The 19,138-nt window shown below is 33.1% G+C and overlaps 2 protein-coding genes and 1 non-coding gene across 5 annotated transcripts; 2 read left to right on the forward strand and 1 right to left on the reverse strand.

Annotated features, from left to right (window-relative positions):
* Window positions 1-4,645: 4,645 nt before the first annotated feature.
* LOC145029271 (calcium-dependent mitochondrial ATP-magnesium/phosphate carrier protein 3-like) lies at window positions 4,646-7,591 on the forward strand. 2 transcript variants are annotated; one of them, XM_078977868.1, is made up of 4 exons: window positions 4,646-5,428; window positions 5,985-6,761; window positions 6,869-6,997; window positions 7,083-7,217. In XM_078977868.1, the coding sequence occupies exons 1-3, from the start codon at window positions 5,002-5,004 to the stop codon at window positions 6,961-6,963; spliced, it is 1,299 nt and encodes a 432-aa protein (XP_078833994.1). In that variant the 5' UTR covers window positions 4,646-5,001; the 3' UTR covers window positions 6,964-6,997; window positions 7,083-7,217. The 2 variants fall into 2 exon arrangements, with proteins under 2 accessions (XP_078833994.1, XP_078833987.1); XM_078977861.1 differs by having other exon boundaries at window positions 4,649-5,428; window positions 6,869-6,959; window positions 7,083-7,591.
* A 537-nt stretch (window positions 7,592-8,128) lies between these two features.
* Window positions 8,129-8,210, forward strand: TRNAS-AGA (transfer RNA serine (anticodon AGA)). The gene has a single exon. It is a non-coding gene; the product is annotated as a tRNA-Ser (tRNA).
* A 5,387-nt stretch (window positions 8,211-13,597) lies between these two features.
* LOC145029288 (sucrose nonfermenting 4-like protein) lies at window positions 13,598-17,275 on the reverse strand. Of its 2 annotated transcripts, none has more exons than XM_078977874.1 (13): window positions 16,693-17,275; window positions 16,470-16,557; window positions 16,097-16,282; window positions 15,845-15,979; window positions 15,692-15,751; window positions 15,503-15,592; window positions 15,304-15,408; window positions 15,063-15,204; window positions 14,721-14,888; window positions 14,550-14,613; window positions 14,376-14,445; window positions 14,155-14,251; window positions 13,598-13,937 (listed from the first exon to the last, which is right to left on the reverse strand). In XM_078977874.1, the coding sequence occupies exons 1-13, from the start codon at window positions 16,758-16,760 to the stop codon at window positions 13,837-13,839; spliced, it is 1,374 nt and encodes a 457-aa protein (XP_078834000.1). In that variant the 5' UTR covers window positions 16,761-17,275; the 3' UTR covers window positions 13,598-13,836. The 2 variants fall into 2 exon arrangements, with proteins under 2 accessions (XP_078834000.1, XP_078834003.1); XM_078977877.1 differs by having other exon boundaries at window positions 16,470-16,601; window positions 16,693-17,035.
* Between the last annotated feature and the right edge of the window lie 1,863 nt (window positions 17,276-19,138).

Below are 19,138 nucleotides of genomic sequence, written 5' to 3' on the forward strand. Positions count from 1 at the left end.
TTCCCTAAATGGAGGAGCAGTGACTTAAAAAAGTTCCAAGCAGGAGATCGTAGCTGATTCAACGTGCACATCAGAGTACATAACAACGAGCGAAACATCAAAGGAGGCAATATGGATAAAGAACTTCATCGGAGACCTTGGAGTTGTACCTGCCATAAAGGAGCCTATGGAGATTTTCTGTGATAACGAAGGTGCGGTTTCCTTAACCAAGGATACTGAGGGCTCATGACAGATCCAGGCGTATCGATAGAAAATAGGGTAGAAGAGGGACTCCTCGTAGTAAAGAGGGTATCGTCATAAGAGAACCCAACAGATCCCCTTACGAAGGGACTGAGTAGGGTTAAGCACTTGCAACACGCTAGGAGCATTGGGCTGAAGGACGATATTAGTTTTAGTGATTAGATAGCTTTTAGAAACTTGTAATAGATAAATTGTAATTAACATTTGATGATTAAATAAATGAGTATTATTTATAAGTAAGGTTACCGTCTTGTGTTAATTATTTACTATTGTTTCACTTTGCATGTTTTGAATTCCTAAATAATAAGATTATTTAGACTATCCACATTCAATCATAGTACGTATGAAAGAAGACTGTAAGGAATTGGCTTGTAGATTGTCTAAGCGTTTAGACATAGCAAAAGTTTGTTGCAACGTTCATGAGTGCTCTTGAAAGAAGATTTGAGTATTGGATTAAACTCGTGCTCACATGAATCCCTTCATGGAATTTAATCACGAGTGATTGTGAGACGATAATATCATATAGTCTTTAAACCTAAATATATGAGTTGTTGTTTACGAGTTGGTTGTGCATTGCTAATGCTTAAACGCACCAACAACTTGATGTTATAAAACGTATTATTGTGTACGATTTGATGAGTAAATAGTACAAGCATATAAGTCGAAGTTTATCTGTTAATTTTATCCTACGATGTTAAAAGCGATATATTGGGCTCCTCGATGATTTGGTTTGACTTATGTGTCGGGCCCGGTCAGGACTAAATTTATGTGTTCAATAAAATTCTATGTTAGACAAAATTAAAGATTGAGAAACAAACTGCTGGACAATAAATATGACTATGTTCCATGTATTTGTCCACACGATATCTTGAGAACATGGGACTATACGATCCCTTATCTAAAGGATGTGTCAGACTTCAACAATGGATTTTGAGACCTACGATTGTTGATCGAATTTTGAAGTCGTAATTGCATTTATAGTTATTAGACTTATCCATGTGGGAGACTGTAAGCCTATAACTATATTTGGTATGTACTTGACCCGGTTGTAACATGGTCATTTTGGGTTGCCTTCACCAAAGCAACTTGTTTGGATGAATAATGGAGAAAGAGGATAAATGTGATTTATTAATATATTATATGAATAATATATTAAAAGAGAAATCATATTATTTAATTAACATTGGTTAAGAATTAATTTTATGGTCAAAAGAGGTTAATTGAATTAAGGTGATTGATATTGCAATTAGAAGATAATTGAAGAATGCCTGAGGACCTCTTGGAAAGGAGGTGGACGAAGTCTTATGGGATCCCATAAGGATTTCGTCAAAGGCTAGGGTTGTGGAATGTTCCTATGGGTTGCTTAGGGCTTAAACAACTGAATTAGGTCTTTGACTGAAACCCTAATTCCTCACCTATATAAAGACCCATTGGCATCACATTTTCGGCTATCACAACCCTAAAAGGATTCCTAAAGCCGAAAATAGCCTTTTCTCTCACTCTCTAATATTCTCTAATTGCTTTGGTGTTTGTGATCTATTAGAGGCATCGCATTTGTGGTTCTAGGTTCTCAAAAGCTTAAGGATCTTCAAGCTTCAATTGAAAGGTAACATTCTTATTTGTTATTTATGTTGATTTCGATTTTGGTATGCTAGATTTAGGGTTTACAAGCTTTGGATGATTATTGCATGTATAATTAGAAAAACCTAGATCCAAAGCTTTAGGGTTTGCATGTGCACCATAGGATTGTTGTTTTGCTCATAACCTAATAGGGCACCCCTCGTGTGGGTACTTCTGGGTTTTGAAGCGAGAGACGATTTGGAGGTTTGTGTCGGGTTTGTTGTTATAGATTGAAAGGATTTCGTTAGTCGGTCGGTTAAAGCAAAGGGTCTTTTCGTAGCTCATGAAATTGATATGGTGAGGGCCAAGCCAAACCATGTCAAATGACGATGTTGTAAATTCTTATTGTAACAGGTGTTAAGTAGATTTGGAAGGGGTTAACTGTTTAGAAAAATAGTGTATTCTATGTATATGTCTTTAATGCTTCCAGTTATTACTACTGCGAATATCTTGTACCGTAATTACTGAGTACCAACAGTATGAGTGCTTCGATAAATAGTGATGAAATTTCATAGTATGATCCCTACTAGGTCCCTCTATAATCGTTTGGTGTAAACTAATCGTATATAATTAAGATTGGAAAGACAGTCGAATGAGTGACTATGTCCTAAGCCTACAACAAAACAAGGAACAAGAAAATAAGGTGGAATCACGCATGCTAAGTCTATAGAATCTTAATTATATATTACCCTAATGTTTACACCAGCCACCATAGATTACATGTAATAGTCCTTAGTTTTTATATGAATGATGTGATTTATTCAGGTGAGGGGGCAATTTATGATTGTGATTTGTCACGTTTCGAGATCTATGATTGATAAACTTTAATTGGCACTAGTTTTAGTAAAAATTTAGAGCCTAAACATTGTTGTTAGGAAAACGTACCAATATTCACAGGTGGTTCCGGGAGAGTCTCTCCTGCAGTGATCATAAGTACCCTTCCATCACCACCAGCATTCCTTGCTCTTGGACAATTTCTCTTGAAGTGTCCAGTTTCACCACACTCGTAACAAGTCAGACTTACTCCAACGCCGGGGATTTGGGTGATTGGTTGTGCTGGTGCCCTACAGAAACGGGTGGTGTGCGCATTCATGTTCCAATTTTTGCAGTGCATTTCCCGAGAAACTCCCGTGTGATGGAAATTGCACTTGCTACACTTTGGAAGTTTCTAGCATATTGATTGGGGGCTGCTAGAGTAGCAGGAACAACAACAGGAACAATAGCAGCGTGGACTGCCACAGTTTGTTGCTTCTTTGAGGACTCTGGTGACGATTTGCCCTTCCTTTTGTTCAAAAACTTCTTTTTGCTGTTACCTTCCTTGGGCTGCTCGGGAATGACTGTCACGAAGCCTTGGCGAACTCCATGATCCACGAGTGTGTGTGCCAGACGTTTGTAGGTTTGATAATTATAAATTATTATCATAATAATATCGTGGGATTGAGAATTCCATGTGTTTCACAAAGTTTTCCAACCCGACCCACTCCATTTACATGCATCACCTGGTAGTGGTGTTAAGATTGTTAGCGGTTTGAATAGGATGCTGAGTGATTAAATGGAAGATCTGCAATAGAGTTCATGACCGTAGGGCTTTACGCTATAACTATGTTGCGTAATATGACAACATCTTTAGAATTTTGTATTTTGAAATAACATCTTTACTCAAAGATATTTTTAATAAAACGAAACAGTTTCTACAAATGTTTATTATATTGTGAGTTTCTGCAAACAAAGATGTTTGGTTTTTAACAATATAAAGATTTTTTTTTTTCGGTTTTGAAAAATAAGAGATGTCACAAAAATCACCTGAAAATGTTAAATCAACAAGTGTTGGCATAAAACTTATTAAATTTCTCAATATACATCATACCATAATACACATAAAATGCATACAAGCAAAGTTTTCGGCTCCACTACCGATCCACCACACAACACAAGGACTCACGACTCGTGTTGTTCCATCATCAATAGGGGCTCACGACCCTCGTGTCGTTCTGTCATTATCAGTGAGTATTCTAGGCTCACAACTCTCATGTTATTCCACCATCAACCCCTCAACAATGAGTATTCTATGTTTACAACTGTCGTGTTGTTCCGTCATCAACCCTTCAACAAAACATTTTTGGTTATTATGAAATTAAGTTATAAAATTATATTGTAATCAATGTCATTTTATTTTTATAAATTACTCGCATCATATTGCAACATGCGTACGAATGTTGTCGAAAAGATGTGCAACATGTACAAGACCTGTTTTTTTATATTTTTATTTTGAATTCTGATTAAGTTGTTACACGTATAGTCTAGAAGTATCTGACCTGAAATTACAAACCATGGTGGGACATTGATTGACTATTGAGTTTACTTATTTCATAGCTATACATTATTTATGATTATATATATATTTTTTGTATATTTATTTTCTTATAAATATTGGTCAACGTCATTAGGTAATACGTGAGCTACGTTTGTATACCATGGTTTTAAACATATACGCGAACATTGTTTCTGGAGGCAATTTTTCATGACTTCAACATGAAAGGGAAATTTAGAAATTTCAACTACCGAACGAATGCATGCTTATTACGAAGACTCGTCGTTATAAAATTTGGTTTGGTTGAGGCCTTGAGGGGGTGCACAAAAATGAAAACATTTGATAGGATTAGAAATATTGTTTATTTATTATTTTTTTCTCAAAATAAATTACACATATAAGAAGATATTTTGGTGAGTAGTCGACATATAAATATAAAATATATATAGAAGTTGTTGGAATTAATCCTCGACGGAAAACCGTTTGTGTAAAGATTTGGGCCTTTGGAGCATGGTCAAACCATAGGGGCGCACGCTGAACCCCATTTAATTTTGTATACTCCACCAGATTTCTGCTAATCTCAAAATCTATCTCCTTCCTTTTACCATCACCATAAAAGCTTTTACAAATTCGAACCACAAAATATCCAAACCCTTTATTCAATCGGGTCAAATTAAAGGATCTCTTTCCGAAAGATCCTTCAATCATTACAATATGCGTTTGAGAAATATCTTTACACATTACACAAAAAACTCGTGTCTATACGCCCAGATCTGTTCACTTCTAGGAGGATCCGTTATGTATTTCGCCAATTAACAATCTGTGTACGTATGACATCGCCGGGAGACGAGCATTCGGAGAATCACCACCGGCCCGTTGAGCGTTCTAATCCGGTCAAGAAACCGGCATCGGTGTCCATGGACCACGTTTTGTCAGCATTGGGGGAGACTAAAGAAGAAAGAGAAACCCGAATTCGGAGTCTGTATAATTTCTTCGATACATCAAATGCAGGGTACTTGGATTCCGCTCAGATCGCGGTAGGGTTATCCGCGTTGCAAATTCCGGCGGATTACAAATATGCGAAGGATTTGCTTAGGGTTTGCGATGCTAATAAAGACGGGAGGGTTGATTATCAGGAATTTAAGAGGTATATGGATGATAAGGAGCTTGAACTTTATCGTATTTTTCAAGCTATTGATGTCGAACATAGTGGCAGCATTTTACCCGAGGAGCTCTACGATGCTCTTGCTAAGGCTGGTATATTCCATACGTTCCCTTTTATGTTCGTAATTTGTTGCATTTCGCTTTTTAAGTATTCGAATTAGTGGCAAGAAATTTGAGTGCTAGCGAGACAAAATCAGATTCCTACTTCAGAATCATGTTGATTAGATTTGTGCTCAACATGCTCGATCAAATTTCCAATATGTGACTTTTAAATAGCTTACTTTATAATATTCTAGTGCTATAGCTTTACACAGTGACTCATAAAGAGAGGAATATCTGCAAAGTTTCTTCTGGACCATTGAACCATTTCCTGTGCCTTGCTTATCAGATTGATTCAAATTCTGTCTACAAGGATGTCACATAATCAATGGTGCCTGTTGATGTTGACCTTCATTAGTCATTTTCATGGCTTTGCGAAGATCATTATCAGGACTTCTTTTTAAGAAAAGGGAAATTCCGGACGCATTTGAACCAATTAACCAAATTGTACATCAATCTTATGTATCGATTTCGATTGTTAAACAAGTTATTAATTTTCATTGAATTAATCGTCTACATCTTATTAGCCATGGCAGCTTTCCATTTTCAGGTATAGAACTCGATGATGATGAACTCGCTAGTTTCGTTGAACGTGTGGATAAAGACAACAATGGAATCATAACCTTTGAAGAATGGCGTGACTTTTTACTACTTTACCCTCACGAAGCAACAATCGAAAACATCTACCAATATTGGGAACGCGTTTCCCTTGTAGACATCGGAGAACAAGCGGTGATTCCAACCGGAATCAGCAAACACGTCCACGCCAGCAAATACCTGATCGCCGGAGGAGTCGCCGGAGCCGCCTCCCGCACCGCCACCGCCCCGCTCGACCGCCTGAAAGTCGTCCTCCAAGTCCAAACCGCCAAGGCTTCAATCGGGCCTGCGGTTAGAAACATATGGAAGGAAGGCGGGGTGGTATCTTTTTTCAGGGGTAATGGTTTGAATGTTGTGAAGGTGGCTCCTGAGAGTGCTATAAAGTTTTATACTTATGAAATGTTGAAGAATTGGATTGGAGGTGGTGATAAGGACGATATCGGGACTTCTGGGCGGCTTCTTGCTGGCGGCATGGCGGGTGCGGTGGCTCAAACCGCTATTTACCCGATGGATCTTGTGAAGACCCGTTTACAGACCCATGTTTGTGAAGGTGGAAAGGCTCCGAGTTTGGTCAAACTTTCTAAAGATATTTGGGTTCACGAAGGGCCTCGGGCTTTTTATAAAGGAATTATTCCTTCACTTCTTGGAATTATTCCTTATGCTGGAATCGACTTAGCAGTTTATGAGAACTTGAAAGAAATGTCAAAAACCTACATTTTCCTTGATAGAGGTTGGATGCTTGCTATTTTTGTGTATTATCCATTCCACTCTCTTTCTCTGTTTCCAAATCTTATATATCTTTTGAAAGGTGAATGGAATTTTATGTTGCAAATACAGATCCTGGGCCTTTAGCACAATTGGGTTGTGGGACTGTTTCTGGTGCCCTTGGAGCCACTTGTGTGTATCCATTGCAAGTTGTAAGGACAAGGTAAAATGTTTGATCTTGAAAAAAGTAGTTAATTATAGGTATGAAAATTGTTATAAAAGTGGTTAATTTGGAAGTATGTGTGGTATAATTATAATATGAATATGAATATATATAAATTGTTAGGATGCAAGCTAATAGGCCAGGTGGAGCGGATGCATACAGAGGAATGAGTGATGTGTTCTTGAAGACTTATCAGAATGAAGGGGCACGTGGTTTTTATAAAGGACTTTTCCCAAATCTTCTCAAAGTCGTGCCAGCAGCTAGTATTACTTATATGGTTTATGAAGCAATGAAAAAGACGCTTGATCTTGAATGATGATGATGATGATGATGATGATGATGAGAAGAAGATAGAATAAAGAGATTTTAGTTGATTATTAGGTGATACATACCAATTGTTGGATTTACATGGTGATATTGATAGGTGTTGTGTTACTGTTAACTTACCACTTGGGAAAACGCGCTGTTTTTGTAGAGAACGAGTTTTTCTTCAGCTTCATTCTGATTCCATGTATATGTTATGTTAGGTGGTCATGTGGAAATTGAGTACAATAGACTTGCCGATTCTTTGTTACATCAATTATCAATACATGTTGAATTGTGGGATGTAATTGAATATAATTATTCAACAACCATGTTTCAAGTCATTCTTATGTTTCTCTTGTGTTGTGTGTGCTACATATGCAAACACAACCTCGTTCTTCAAGACTACATTTGTTACAAAGGACTGGGACTGGACAAACTTTCTAGGATTATTCTAGTCTTTTGCACATAGATCAATAGCGAATTGTTGTCCCATGAATGCGAACATGAACACGAACATGGGTGGGAAACCGGAAATTGAAAAACTATGGAATGGAAAACCAAATCAGTGTAAACTGATTCCATTATATTTTTGGGACACCAAAATTGGAATTGTATACATTCTTGGGTTTGTTTCACTATGAAAAAACAAAGTCATTTTAAGTTTATAAAAAAAAAAAAAGCAAAAAAGAAAAGAAAACAATAAGCCAGTTCTGTTTCGGCGTGAAACGTATTGAAGCTAATCGATAACAATGGAAAATCGTCAACCCAATAATAACTATGCACATAACCATGAAAAAATTATCAATGGAGTGGTTAACTGATTTCCATACATATATAATGTATGCAAAGAAAGCCTCAACAATGTGGACGTGCCGGAGTGGTTATCGGGCATGACTAGAAATCATGTGGGCTTTGCCCGCGCAGGTTCGAATCCTGCCGTCCACGATTTTTTTATTCCGTGTCTTTTCTTATCTTTTCAATCCTTTTTAACCCCTCAATTTATCAGTCTCCCAACCCGCTAACTAGTTGTAGTGTTGTACTAGACTTTTTTAACATGTTTTTTATTTAGTACGGAACCGAATCATTTTTTCTATCAATTTGCATGATAGCATCATTGTATGCAGTTTGGTTTATAATCGGAAAATATATATTTTTAATCTTTTGGTTGAGTTTGGTATTCTCTTTTCTGATCTAGTTCAATTCAAACCTACTGAACAACACATACTACTAGATCCAGCAAAAGAATTCAGGTCCCTTAAATATATTTGTTAATGCATCCCTTTTTATTTGATTTTTTTTTTTTATTATTATTATTATTATTATTATTATTATATATTCAATTTTACTTATAACTTTTTTGATTTTTCTAGTATTTTTGCAGGGTTTTTTTAATCAAACAATGGGTTTTTTGTGTTTTATACTCAAAAATTTCGAATGTGGTTATTTCGAATATAAAAAGTAAAAAAAAAAAAAAAAAATGAAAATAAGCATTAAGCACAAGGGTTACATATATAATATTTAATTATTGAATTAATGAAATTTTATTAATGTCGCTTCTTGACAATATGACTTTCAAACCATTCATGACATAATTTACAGATCACATGAAAATGAATCATTTATTTGAGTGAATGAGACACAAACATATTAGTTGTTTGATTATAAAACGAATGTAATATGTTTAACTTTTTTTCAAACCAAAAGTTTTCCATCAATCGGTAAACCACCATAAGAAGAACAGAATAAACTCATATTAGGTACATGTTGATAAACTGTGTCGTAGTTGCGGATTACCTTGTTCTACGAAATTGCAATTTCTAAAAAGTCGGCCGATAGATACCGCTACAGTCTATTGACAAAATTTTGAGGATGCTTGACATAAACAGAGTTTTGCTGATGACGAACTCGATTATGAAGATGATGTGGAAATTTTTAAACAATGTTTTGCTAACCGGTCGAATGATTGCAAATCCAATTATTTGAAGCTATTTAGGAACATTTTTGTGCCATCAACAACTATGATTGTTGATCAAATGTTCGCAAAAATACATGTGGACGTCCACAAAGCACAAAACAAGCAAAAATAATAGGTTCAACTAAATGATAATCAATCAACACAAGATCCTTGTAGATTAGTGTTTTTTTTTGTATACATTAGATTTTGTGGGGTCTAGATTGTTTGATTTAAACCAGGAATCGACAATGTTCGTTCATTCTTCAACCAGGACCAAGCTATTCATAGCTCCTAGTGTAACATAGATGAATTGATGCATAACTCATACTTCCACCAAAACAACCAATGCATTATTCAAACCCACTTATGAATGAAATTTCATATGAATTTCATCCCTACGTCACAAACATAGAAAATGTGCTTAGAGATGGAAATTGTGATTCTAGGAAATAGTCATTTCCTCATTTATGGGGTAGATTATTGGCGTACAATAATTCGGTCGGTCTGATTTATAAGAGAGTTATTAGCGTACCATGAAGAATACACCTTGATATATGGAGTCTATTTCAACAACATAAATCATTCTTTGATTTACTTTGAATCGACTTTTGAAAGAATGGAACACAGGCTTATTATGTCGGACACCGGTTTTTTCATTGCAAATATGTATGGTGTAATCGTTAATTTTCTAAGCAAACAAGGTTCGTTGACATGCTTTCGACTAAGGCTTGCTCCACAAGACATTCAAACTCAAGTAGTTATTGTTTTTGCCCTTGTTTATGGTAGTTATTATGTGAATGTTGATTTACAGTATCTAGTAGCTACTATTTTTTCCGTTATAGAGAAACCACATATCACAACATTTTGCTAGATGGAAAACCATGTATAATGCATAGGGTCAGATTTGAAGAGGAGCAAGGTGAACAACTACACATGACCCATTTTTTTTTATATATTATATACATTCATAAAGGCCCAACCAGAAGCCATAGTCCAGATATGCTAATCGACTGATGGTCTAAGGTGAATAAGAAATCAACGAACTTCTAGTTACGCCTTCTAAAGACAGAAATCAACGAATCAACGATATTCCTGTATATTTTTCCACTTTTCATTTTGTTCCAATTTAGCAGCCTTGAATCATAATTTTTTTCTTCAGTTTAGAAGCCTTGAATCATTGTGGAAATCATCTTCTTCTGTAACGATTATTCAAGTATATATTTTATTAAAATATTATCATTTCTTGATGTTTTTGGGGGAGTATATTAGTATATGAGGTGATTATAATGGCTAAATACAAGAGTTTCTTCTTGCAATCATGTAACTATATTATCTATTTTTGATATTTATCGAACTTTTGTTAATCTAAATGGTCAAATTGGGACGAGGGTAGGAAGTTAAGTGCAATGTGAAATATATTTTGTAATTTTTCTTGCTCTTGTTGAGTATTTATATCAACCAATTTCAAAATTAAATCATAAATATATTTTGTTGAGGCATGCAAATGAAAACCCATGAAAGGTCTATGAACAATTATCTTTTGTTGTTTTAGTTTTTTGAGTTTCACAAGTATTGTTTTCTTTTTATGACAAAAGTGATAAGTTGATTTTTTTTCACTATTGATACGTCTTCTTCAAATCGGAAATAGAAAACCATAAACGAAAATGTTTCTTTTTGCAACAATATTGATACTTTATTGCTATTTTAAACTTGACGTTAAGAAGGTTGTAGACTTATAATCAAGTACTTTGCTCCGTTGTTGTGGTTGAAAAAGATTTATAGACTTATACCAAACAAAAATTGATAATGATTTAACAAAAATTGATAATGATTTTGATGGGAAATTTGAACTTGGCATTATTGTATTGTAATATTTGTAATGATGTAGTTATCAGATGAGATGACCTAAGGCTTCTTCCTATTAAATATTGCCGTTTCATAAGACTATCAAATTTAGTGATTCAATAAAGTCACCGCTTTATAGATGGCGGTGATTAGTGTCATTTATCAAATGAAGTTGTGTCAAAAAAGACTTTGTAGAACCTAAGGCTTCTTCCTATTAAATATTGCAATTAAATAAGACTACCAAATTTAGTGATTCAATAAAGTCACCGCTTTATAGACGGTGGTGATTAGTATCATTTATCAAATGAAGTCGTGTCAAAAAAGACTTTGTAGAACCTAAAACTTATTCCTATTAAATATTGCAGTTACATAAGATTACCAAATTTAGTGATTCAATAAAGTCACCGCTTCATAGACGGTGGCGATTAGTGTCATTTATCAAATGAAGTCGTGTGAAAAAAGACTTTATAGAACCTAAGGCTTATCCCTATTAAATATTGCAGTTGCATAAGACTACCAAATTCAGTGATTCAATAAAGTCACCGCTTCATAGACGGTGGTGATTAGTGTTATTTCAAATGAAGTCGTGTGAAAAAAGACTTTGTAGAACCTAATGTGTTCTTTGTTTTTTCGAAACGAAAATTCGTAAAGTCTACGGACCACCTCTGCAATCCTCTGTAGCAGAAGAGGTGGAACAAATGGCTGCAACTCATATGTTTGTTTTTTAACATCTGCAGTAAACTGAAATTTAAATAAACTAATTTTATAAAATGAAAATAGTTTTCAACACCGAAATTTAAATAATTTTAGTCTTAAAACATTGAAAGAGTACTAAAAAGAACATGTAAAAAAACAAAAATATAAAACTTTTTAAAAAAACTTACAAAAATATAAAAGAAGCTAACAACTTTATTCTAGAAAAAAACTAATCTTAAAAAACATAAAAAAGAAAATAATAATAATAATAAAAAAAGAAAGAATTGCCAATGGTGTTTACAAAGTTCGTAAAAAATTACACACGTTAAAAATGATGAAATTGAAACTGAAAATATTATTAACAGAAACGGTAAAAAAATTAAAAAAATTAAAGTTGTTTTTTTTTTAAAATCAAGTTCAAAAAAATTTGTGGAAAGTATAATAAGAAATTGTATCAAATCAGTAAATAAAAGTTTAAAAAAATCTAAGTTTTTAAAAAAAATAATAAAAGTTAAAAAAAAAAAAAAACTTATACCAAAATTCCAAAAAAACAAAATGTTGCAAGAGGGAACGTGATTTGCGTGTGCTGCGCCGCGCAACAGAAAGTGGTTTGAAGAGTTATATATATATATATATATATATATATATATATATATATATATATATATATATATATATATATATATATATATATATATATATATATATATATATATATATTATTTTTTATTTTTTATTTTTAAAACAAACAACATCTAAGGCTTCTTCCTATTAAATATTGCAGTTACATAAGACTACAAAATTCAGTGATTCAATAAAGTCACCGCTTCATAGACGGTGATGATTAATGTCATTTATCAAATGAAGTCGTATCAAAAAAGACTTTGTAGATTTATAATTCAATGTTATACGTCACAAGTCACGAAACCGCATTGAAAATGGTTGAACTTGTTGACGTTATACATTTAAGTTTACACGGAAGAAACTACTAAATGTAACGATTGAATGCATCATCACATTGTACATCGTTGTTTTAAAAAAACTTTATTTTATATAATTTATTAATTTAATTTGTTACATATTAAGGCCTAAAAACATTTTTTTCCGACTCATCCTGGTCATTTGAATCTTTAGAACCAGCCCTGATAATGTTCGACTAAATGCCTATACTCGACCAAATACCCCCAAACAATGATTGTAACATTTCAAGAGTTATCGTATGTGATAGTTATTAATATAAATAAATTTATATTTTAGTAAATTATTTATTTAATATTTTGTATTAATGTAGTTCAAATAATAAAAGCAGCAACAACAATAATAAGTTAATAGTAATAATAAAAAACAACAGCAATAATCTAAATCTAAATAATAGTAAAAGACAAGAAAATGAAAAAATACAAAAGACAAAAGACAAAATAATAATAATAATAATAATAATAATATTATTAGACATAAGAATGTGCATCTAGCAATATTTGGGACTACATATAAAATCACCCTGAAAAAAAAAATGAGTCGTATTGGCTTGCAAAAAGAAATAATGATTTGATATGCAAGATGTAAAACCGAAGTAAAAGAAATAAACCTTTGATAAACCTAATTCACACTTCACTAGTGAATAGTAGAAATACAGCGAGATAATTTTGTCATATCATGCTCGATATGACAAAATGATGCACTCTTTACAACATGTTTAGTACTATTTGTCCTCTTTGTTATGCTTTATATTTAACTAGTGAAATAGGTAAAAAAATAAAAAATATTACCTAAAAAAAATTGGTGAAATGGGGAAAAGTAAAAAAAATCTAGTTAAATACACATTTCATCAAACGACTATGATAAATAGATATTTCAATATTTCATTAAGCATGATACAAGAAGCTTGTGGCATGTTTGGTTCATGGATTTCAAGAAAGGGGAAGGTAGAAATCAATCTCAACCGTTGATTAAACTAAATACAACCACATTCGCAGTAATGGTATTTTAATTTTATACTGCATTTGCATCACCCCATACTTTCCTACATACCAAATTTACTATTCAACCCACGTCACAATTCACAAATGAGAATATTTATGAAAAATCTCTAAAAATGAGATTAAATATGTCTCTCAATGTAATCAAACCCAACACACACCGATTGCTAGCTTCAACAACCACCACACGACGCATCCCTATCATATAATCACAAAAAAACTTTTATTATATAATTGCAACAAAAAAGTTATCATCAACACTCAACAACCTTTTTAGTGTTTTATTTTACGAGGGCATTCACGTCTTTTCACATAGGACAAAAAGTTGCAATTTTTGTCTCATTGAAATTTAGTCATAGTCACAGATGAATGCATGTCAAATACAGTACAACCTGATATGTCATGTGACACGTACCTGGATCTGAGAGAAGATTCATGACCTTAAATAAGGAATCGGAGCGCGTGCATATGCCATACCTAGCACGAGTGTTTTTGTCTACAAGTTGTAGTGCCTAAATCACGTAATGAAAAAATGCATTTAAATTTTGGACAATTGTTGACTTTTTTAATATTGGAAAATGGTCAAATACGTGAGGATCAACAATATCATTTTTGCATCATGTGAAAATGGCTTACTTGAGATATTGTTGTCTGATCAAGCTGAACATGAACATATGCATTACCCTTGGCTAACGAAATAACATCACTAATGAAACAGGAAAAATTCTAATCAAATCAATACCCTTTTTGGTAATTAAAAAAAAAATTAAATAATAAAACATTATAAATTATAAGAGAACAAGAAACTACCTCCTGGAAAAAACATCTATAAGAGTCCCCTTATCATCAACAATAGGCACTGAACTTATACGTTCTGGAAAAAATCACAATTCACAAGTAAGATTTTCAAACATAGATACAAGGGCATAGTTGGTATTAAATAATAATAATAATAATAATAATATAGTTGATAATACTCACCATCTATTAATAGTCTATAAGCATCACTAAGAAGATAATTATGAGGAAATGTTCTTAATTCCCTTACACCCCCAATTTCTCTAATCCAAGTGCCAATTGGAAGAGCACCAATCGAATGTTGTAAAAGAGGTAAATAATTTATACGATGTTCAAAATGTCTGCATATATCTACATTTTCAAAAACGAAAATACCTTTAGAACATAATCAACAAATCTTGCAAGAAATAGCAATGTACTTTCGTTATAGCATATCATGCTTCTATCTATTATTCACAAATATATGAAAGTATGTTGCTATTTCTTGCATTAAACCTTTGTGGAAAATTGAACAAAGAAACATACGTTCTAAGAGTCCACTAAGACATGCAACATGAAGCAATTGTGGACAAGTTGAACCTTGTTGCACATATACAACAGGAATTGCAGATATGTGATTTTGCATGATTCTAATTGCAACATCACTCAGGGAATCATCAGGATCAACCTGTTTGTGTTCATATAAATATATTGGTTAATAAATTTATGAAAAGAAGTAAAATATCAAAAATTATATGAATAGGTTATGGTTATGAATCATGATTACTTGGATCAATGGTCTTCTTTGAAGTTGAAGCTTCCCTTCTTTCCATGCAGATATTGTAGAAAATTGATGGACATTATTTGACCCCATTGCACGATTCCTCTGAAGCTGCAAGATTATTAATAAATAAATTTGAACACTTTATTTAATTCCTAGATGTTATTTTTTCTTCTTAAAGTATAATTAGTAAGTTGTTTTATACCTCAATTAGGACCATAATGAAATCGGATGGGGTAAGCATCCCTGAAATCTGTAAATTGGATGCATCCCAAAGTGGAGCAATAACAAATCCCTGAAATTGTAAGAAAAGATTTAGAATTATACAAAAACAATCCAAGAAATTAGAATCATATAAATCAAGAAACTATAATGATTTTTGGAAAATTTCTACCTCTTCATGCATAACAAGAAATGCTTCTTCCACAGTCATATTATCATCCAATGCGAAAACCTAATGTTGAAAAGAATTACAATGATAAACATAATTACTTATTAAAAATGAGATTGTTATAAAAAAAAAAGGGAATGAATTCGAATTTCGAACCTTTCCTGAATCGGGAATTAACTCGTATGCTTTGTAAGATGAAAAATGTTTAAATAATCGACGACATGTAGTCTCAATATCATCATTCGTTAATTCAACTTCCACTTCTTTAGGAACGCTTCCTGATGTTGAAGCCTAAAGTACCAATTTTTTTAAAAAAAAATGTTAAAGAAAAACGACTGCAGATTTATAGAAAAATGACCTCGTTATAAAAACTAGAAGAAATATTTTTATATTTTTATAAATACTTACAACATCGGCATGATTTCTATCATCATAACCATCAATATCCATGACTGGTAGACCATCATCAAAAAGTAATGTTTGAGGCATTAGCTGCGGTTGTTCCACAAGAACGACATTGTTGACACCATACTCATCTTCAGAAATTGGTTGGCGTTCATCGATCCTCCACACACCATCAACCAAGAATTTGAACTTCATCCGATATTTGGCGCCCAGAAAAACAAAAAAAAACGCGATAAAAATCAAAATCTTTTACCAAATTAACTTGTGGTGGTACATTAGTACTTGAATCATCCATCACAATCACATTAAATATCATCATTGAAACATCAAACCTTGATTTGATTGACAAATACGATGGATGAAAGAAATTAATTACCTTGTGTAAACCAGGTGGTAGATCGCAAATCGTCATAAAAGTCGTGGATGAACCCTCGACAGTGACCATCTGTTGATATTTGATCCACCTTCACATATAACCACCAGTTGCATTATAAGTTTAGTGTGTGAACTGTGTGTTCCATAAAATTAAAGTCAAAATCAAAACGAAAATCAATCAATTACGGAAAACCCAAGTGCAAGAAGTGAAATTGATAACATACGCAGTGAAATCACCGCATAGGAACACTTGATTGCCTCCGTGAGACCACACGAAGTGTGTATGAACCATCTTTGTTGAAAAATCAGTTCGCCCTAAAACAGTGTGCAATAATAGGAAATCGAAAAGTGGAAAAGGATCAAAAAATTAGGGAAAAGGATAGAATTCAAACAAAAATCAAATCTTTATGTGGATCCTGCCGGCGTAACTTATGCATATACAGTATACACATATCAAATGAAATCTGTGCATAATTAGGAAACAGAATTTTGAGGAGCTTAGCCCAATTAGGAAACAGAATCTCCTCGATTTCTCAGAGCTGTAAAACAGCGGAGAAACAAAATATATATATTTATATTTGTGTCATGTTCCTTCTTCCTTTGTTTTTCTCCAATCAATAGTGAAAAATAATAGTAAAAGAAAAGAAACTGTATCTTTTAACATTTTATTTTAAATAAATGTTGAAATTTTTTATTATACAAATCTAATTAAATGAGAAAATCGATAACATGTAATAATTGATATACTGGTAGCTGGTGATTTATTTGGTAAGTGGTTTATGTAAGATAATTAGTTCCAAACACTCCAAAAGGGTAGGGTATCGTTTATTATAGAGAAGCAAAATGATTATATATATATATATATATATATATATATATATATATATATATATATATATATATATATATATATATATATATATGGAAAAATGAATATACCCTTAAGGGTATATAAGCTTAGGTACCCAAACTCACTATGCTACATCGTTTTGTAGTATATATTTAAATTGTAACTGTCTAATTGTTCTTATAATTCAACTTATAACTTGATTACTCTTAAGATTTTTATAAATTTCACATTTATCTTCTTCTTATATACTTTTCATTTTCAACTATACTATATATAGCATACTGGGTGTTCAACAAAAAGATATGATATAATAGGAAGATAATAGTGAAATTTCGAAAATCTTCAAAATAAATCAAGTTAGGGGTTGAAGTTTAAGAACATTATAATGAATATATCTAACAAAACTACTAATTATGGTGGGTTTAGGTACCTAAGCTTATATACCCTTAAGGGTATATTCACTTTTCCCATATATATATATATATATATATATATATATATATATATATATATATATATATATATATATATATATTTAAATGTTTTTAGCAAGTATTGTGTGCATGAATGTATCAATAAGAATTTAGAAAAAAAATAAATCATTAAATAAATCAGTTAAAGGTATTAAAGTCAGAAAATCCTTGTACTTGCATCCATTCCTCTCGACCTCGTCATCTTGGTTGTTTTGTCGAACTATTGGTGGGTTGACTTGACCAACAGTCCCACTGTAGTTTCCTTCCTCAGTTTGCCCTTCGTTCAACTCGGGCTGTTCGATCTGAATAGTGGCTTCCTCACGATTTTGCTGGAGCAAACGTCTAGTTTCCTCCATTTGACGATCCAACATCGCTTGGATCATCGCTTGCACTCCGGCCATTGTGACTGGCTCAGCGGCGGCTTCCATCACCGGTATTTGCTCAATCACTGGGGGTTGGTTTCTGTTCCCATTTGCATTCACGTTTCCGCTACGGGTTCTTGCCATCTTGATCTATACACCGAATAAGGTGAATCTAGATCTTTACTTAGGATTAACGGTTAAATCATCCTTATCACTCCGAAACGTTTATATGCTAGCTCTAATATCGTAGTCGTACGTTTAGAATCCTAAACACATAAGGTTTCCAGATCCGGTCGGCAACAGACCATAGATCCGAACAACTAACAGCATATCAGGCACAAGTATTTAGCACATAAAAGCATTTTAGGCATAATTCCTAAAATAAGCTAGTGCTCACACCTCATAATCATCGCTTAGCATTCTAAGTTTAAGTCTAGAAATAAATCCATATTCCTAGTTCGCTTAAACTAATGCTCTGATACCAACTGTGACATCCCCAAAAATCACGGCCAGAAAAGACCGATTTTGTTTATGCTTTATAAAAATCAGAGTACTTCATTTAATAAAAAGGTTGCGGAATTTGTTCCCAGAAAAACATGGTAAATACGTTATTAAAACATTTCCGAAGAAACGTATTTATTTCATTTTAAAACGTTTGGGATGTCATCGTTAATACACGAACATAAGCATAAACAGAACTTACAATTATTCACACTAGTGGTCTACATCTCTTTAAATCTCTCAGTGTAATGTCACTTCATATCAACACCTGTGATATAAATAAACTGAATGGGTCAGGTTGGGAAACCTGGTGAGCACATAGGGATTTCAATCCCACAATGTTATACCATATATATAGTTTAAAATTCACAAAATATACAATTTCAGCATACATATATATAAACAACTCTTATCCCACCCCGTCGATTCTCGCAACGAGGCTATCCATACTCTCGGACCTAAGATTAGTCGTTTTACCTACTCC

This window comes from Lactuca saligna, chromosome 1 (genome assembly GCF_052625555.1).
Source record: "Lactuca saligna cultivar CGN05327 chromosome 1, ASM5262555v1, whole genome shotgun sequence".
NCBI classification, from domain to species: Eukaryota; Viridiplantae; Streptophyta; class Magnoliopsida; order Asterales; family Asteraceae; genus Lactuca; species Lactuca saligna.

Excerpts from the sequence above, each read along its gene's own strand:
- LOC145029271 (XM_078977861.1), top strand. The coding sequence starts at position 5,002 with ATGACATCGCCGGGAGACGAGCATTCGGAGAATCACCACCGGCCCGTT. Across the intron at positions 5,429-5,984 it reads CGATGCTCTTGCTAAGGCTG|GTATAGAACTCGATGATGAT; the intron begins GTATATTCCATA and ends TTCCATTTTCAG. Across the intron at positions 6,960-7,082 it reads TTGCAAGTTGTAAGGACAAG|GATGCAAGCTAATAGGCCAG; the intron begins GTAAAATGTTTG and ends ATAAATTGTTAG.
- LOC145029288 (XM_078977874.1), bottom strand. The coding sequence starts at position 16,760 with ATGGTTCATACACACTTCGTGTGGTCTCACGGAGGCAATCAAGTGTTC. Across the intron at positions 16,283-16,469 it reads TACCACCTGGTTTACACAAG|TTCAAATTCTTGGTTGATGG; the intron begins GTAATTAATTTC and ends TATCGGATGAAG. Across the intron at positions 15,409-15,502 it reads TCATTATGGTCCTAATTGAG|CTTCAGAGGAATCGTGCAAT; the intron begins GTATAAAACAAC and ends ATAATCTTGCAG.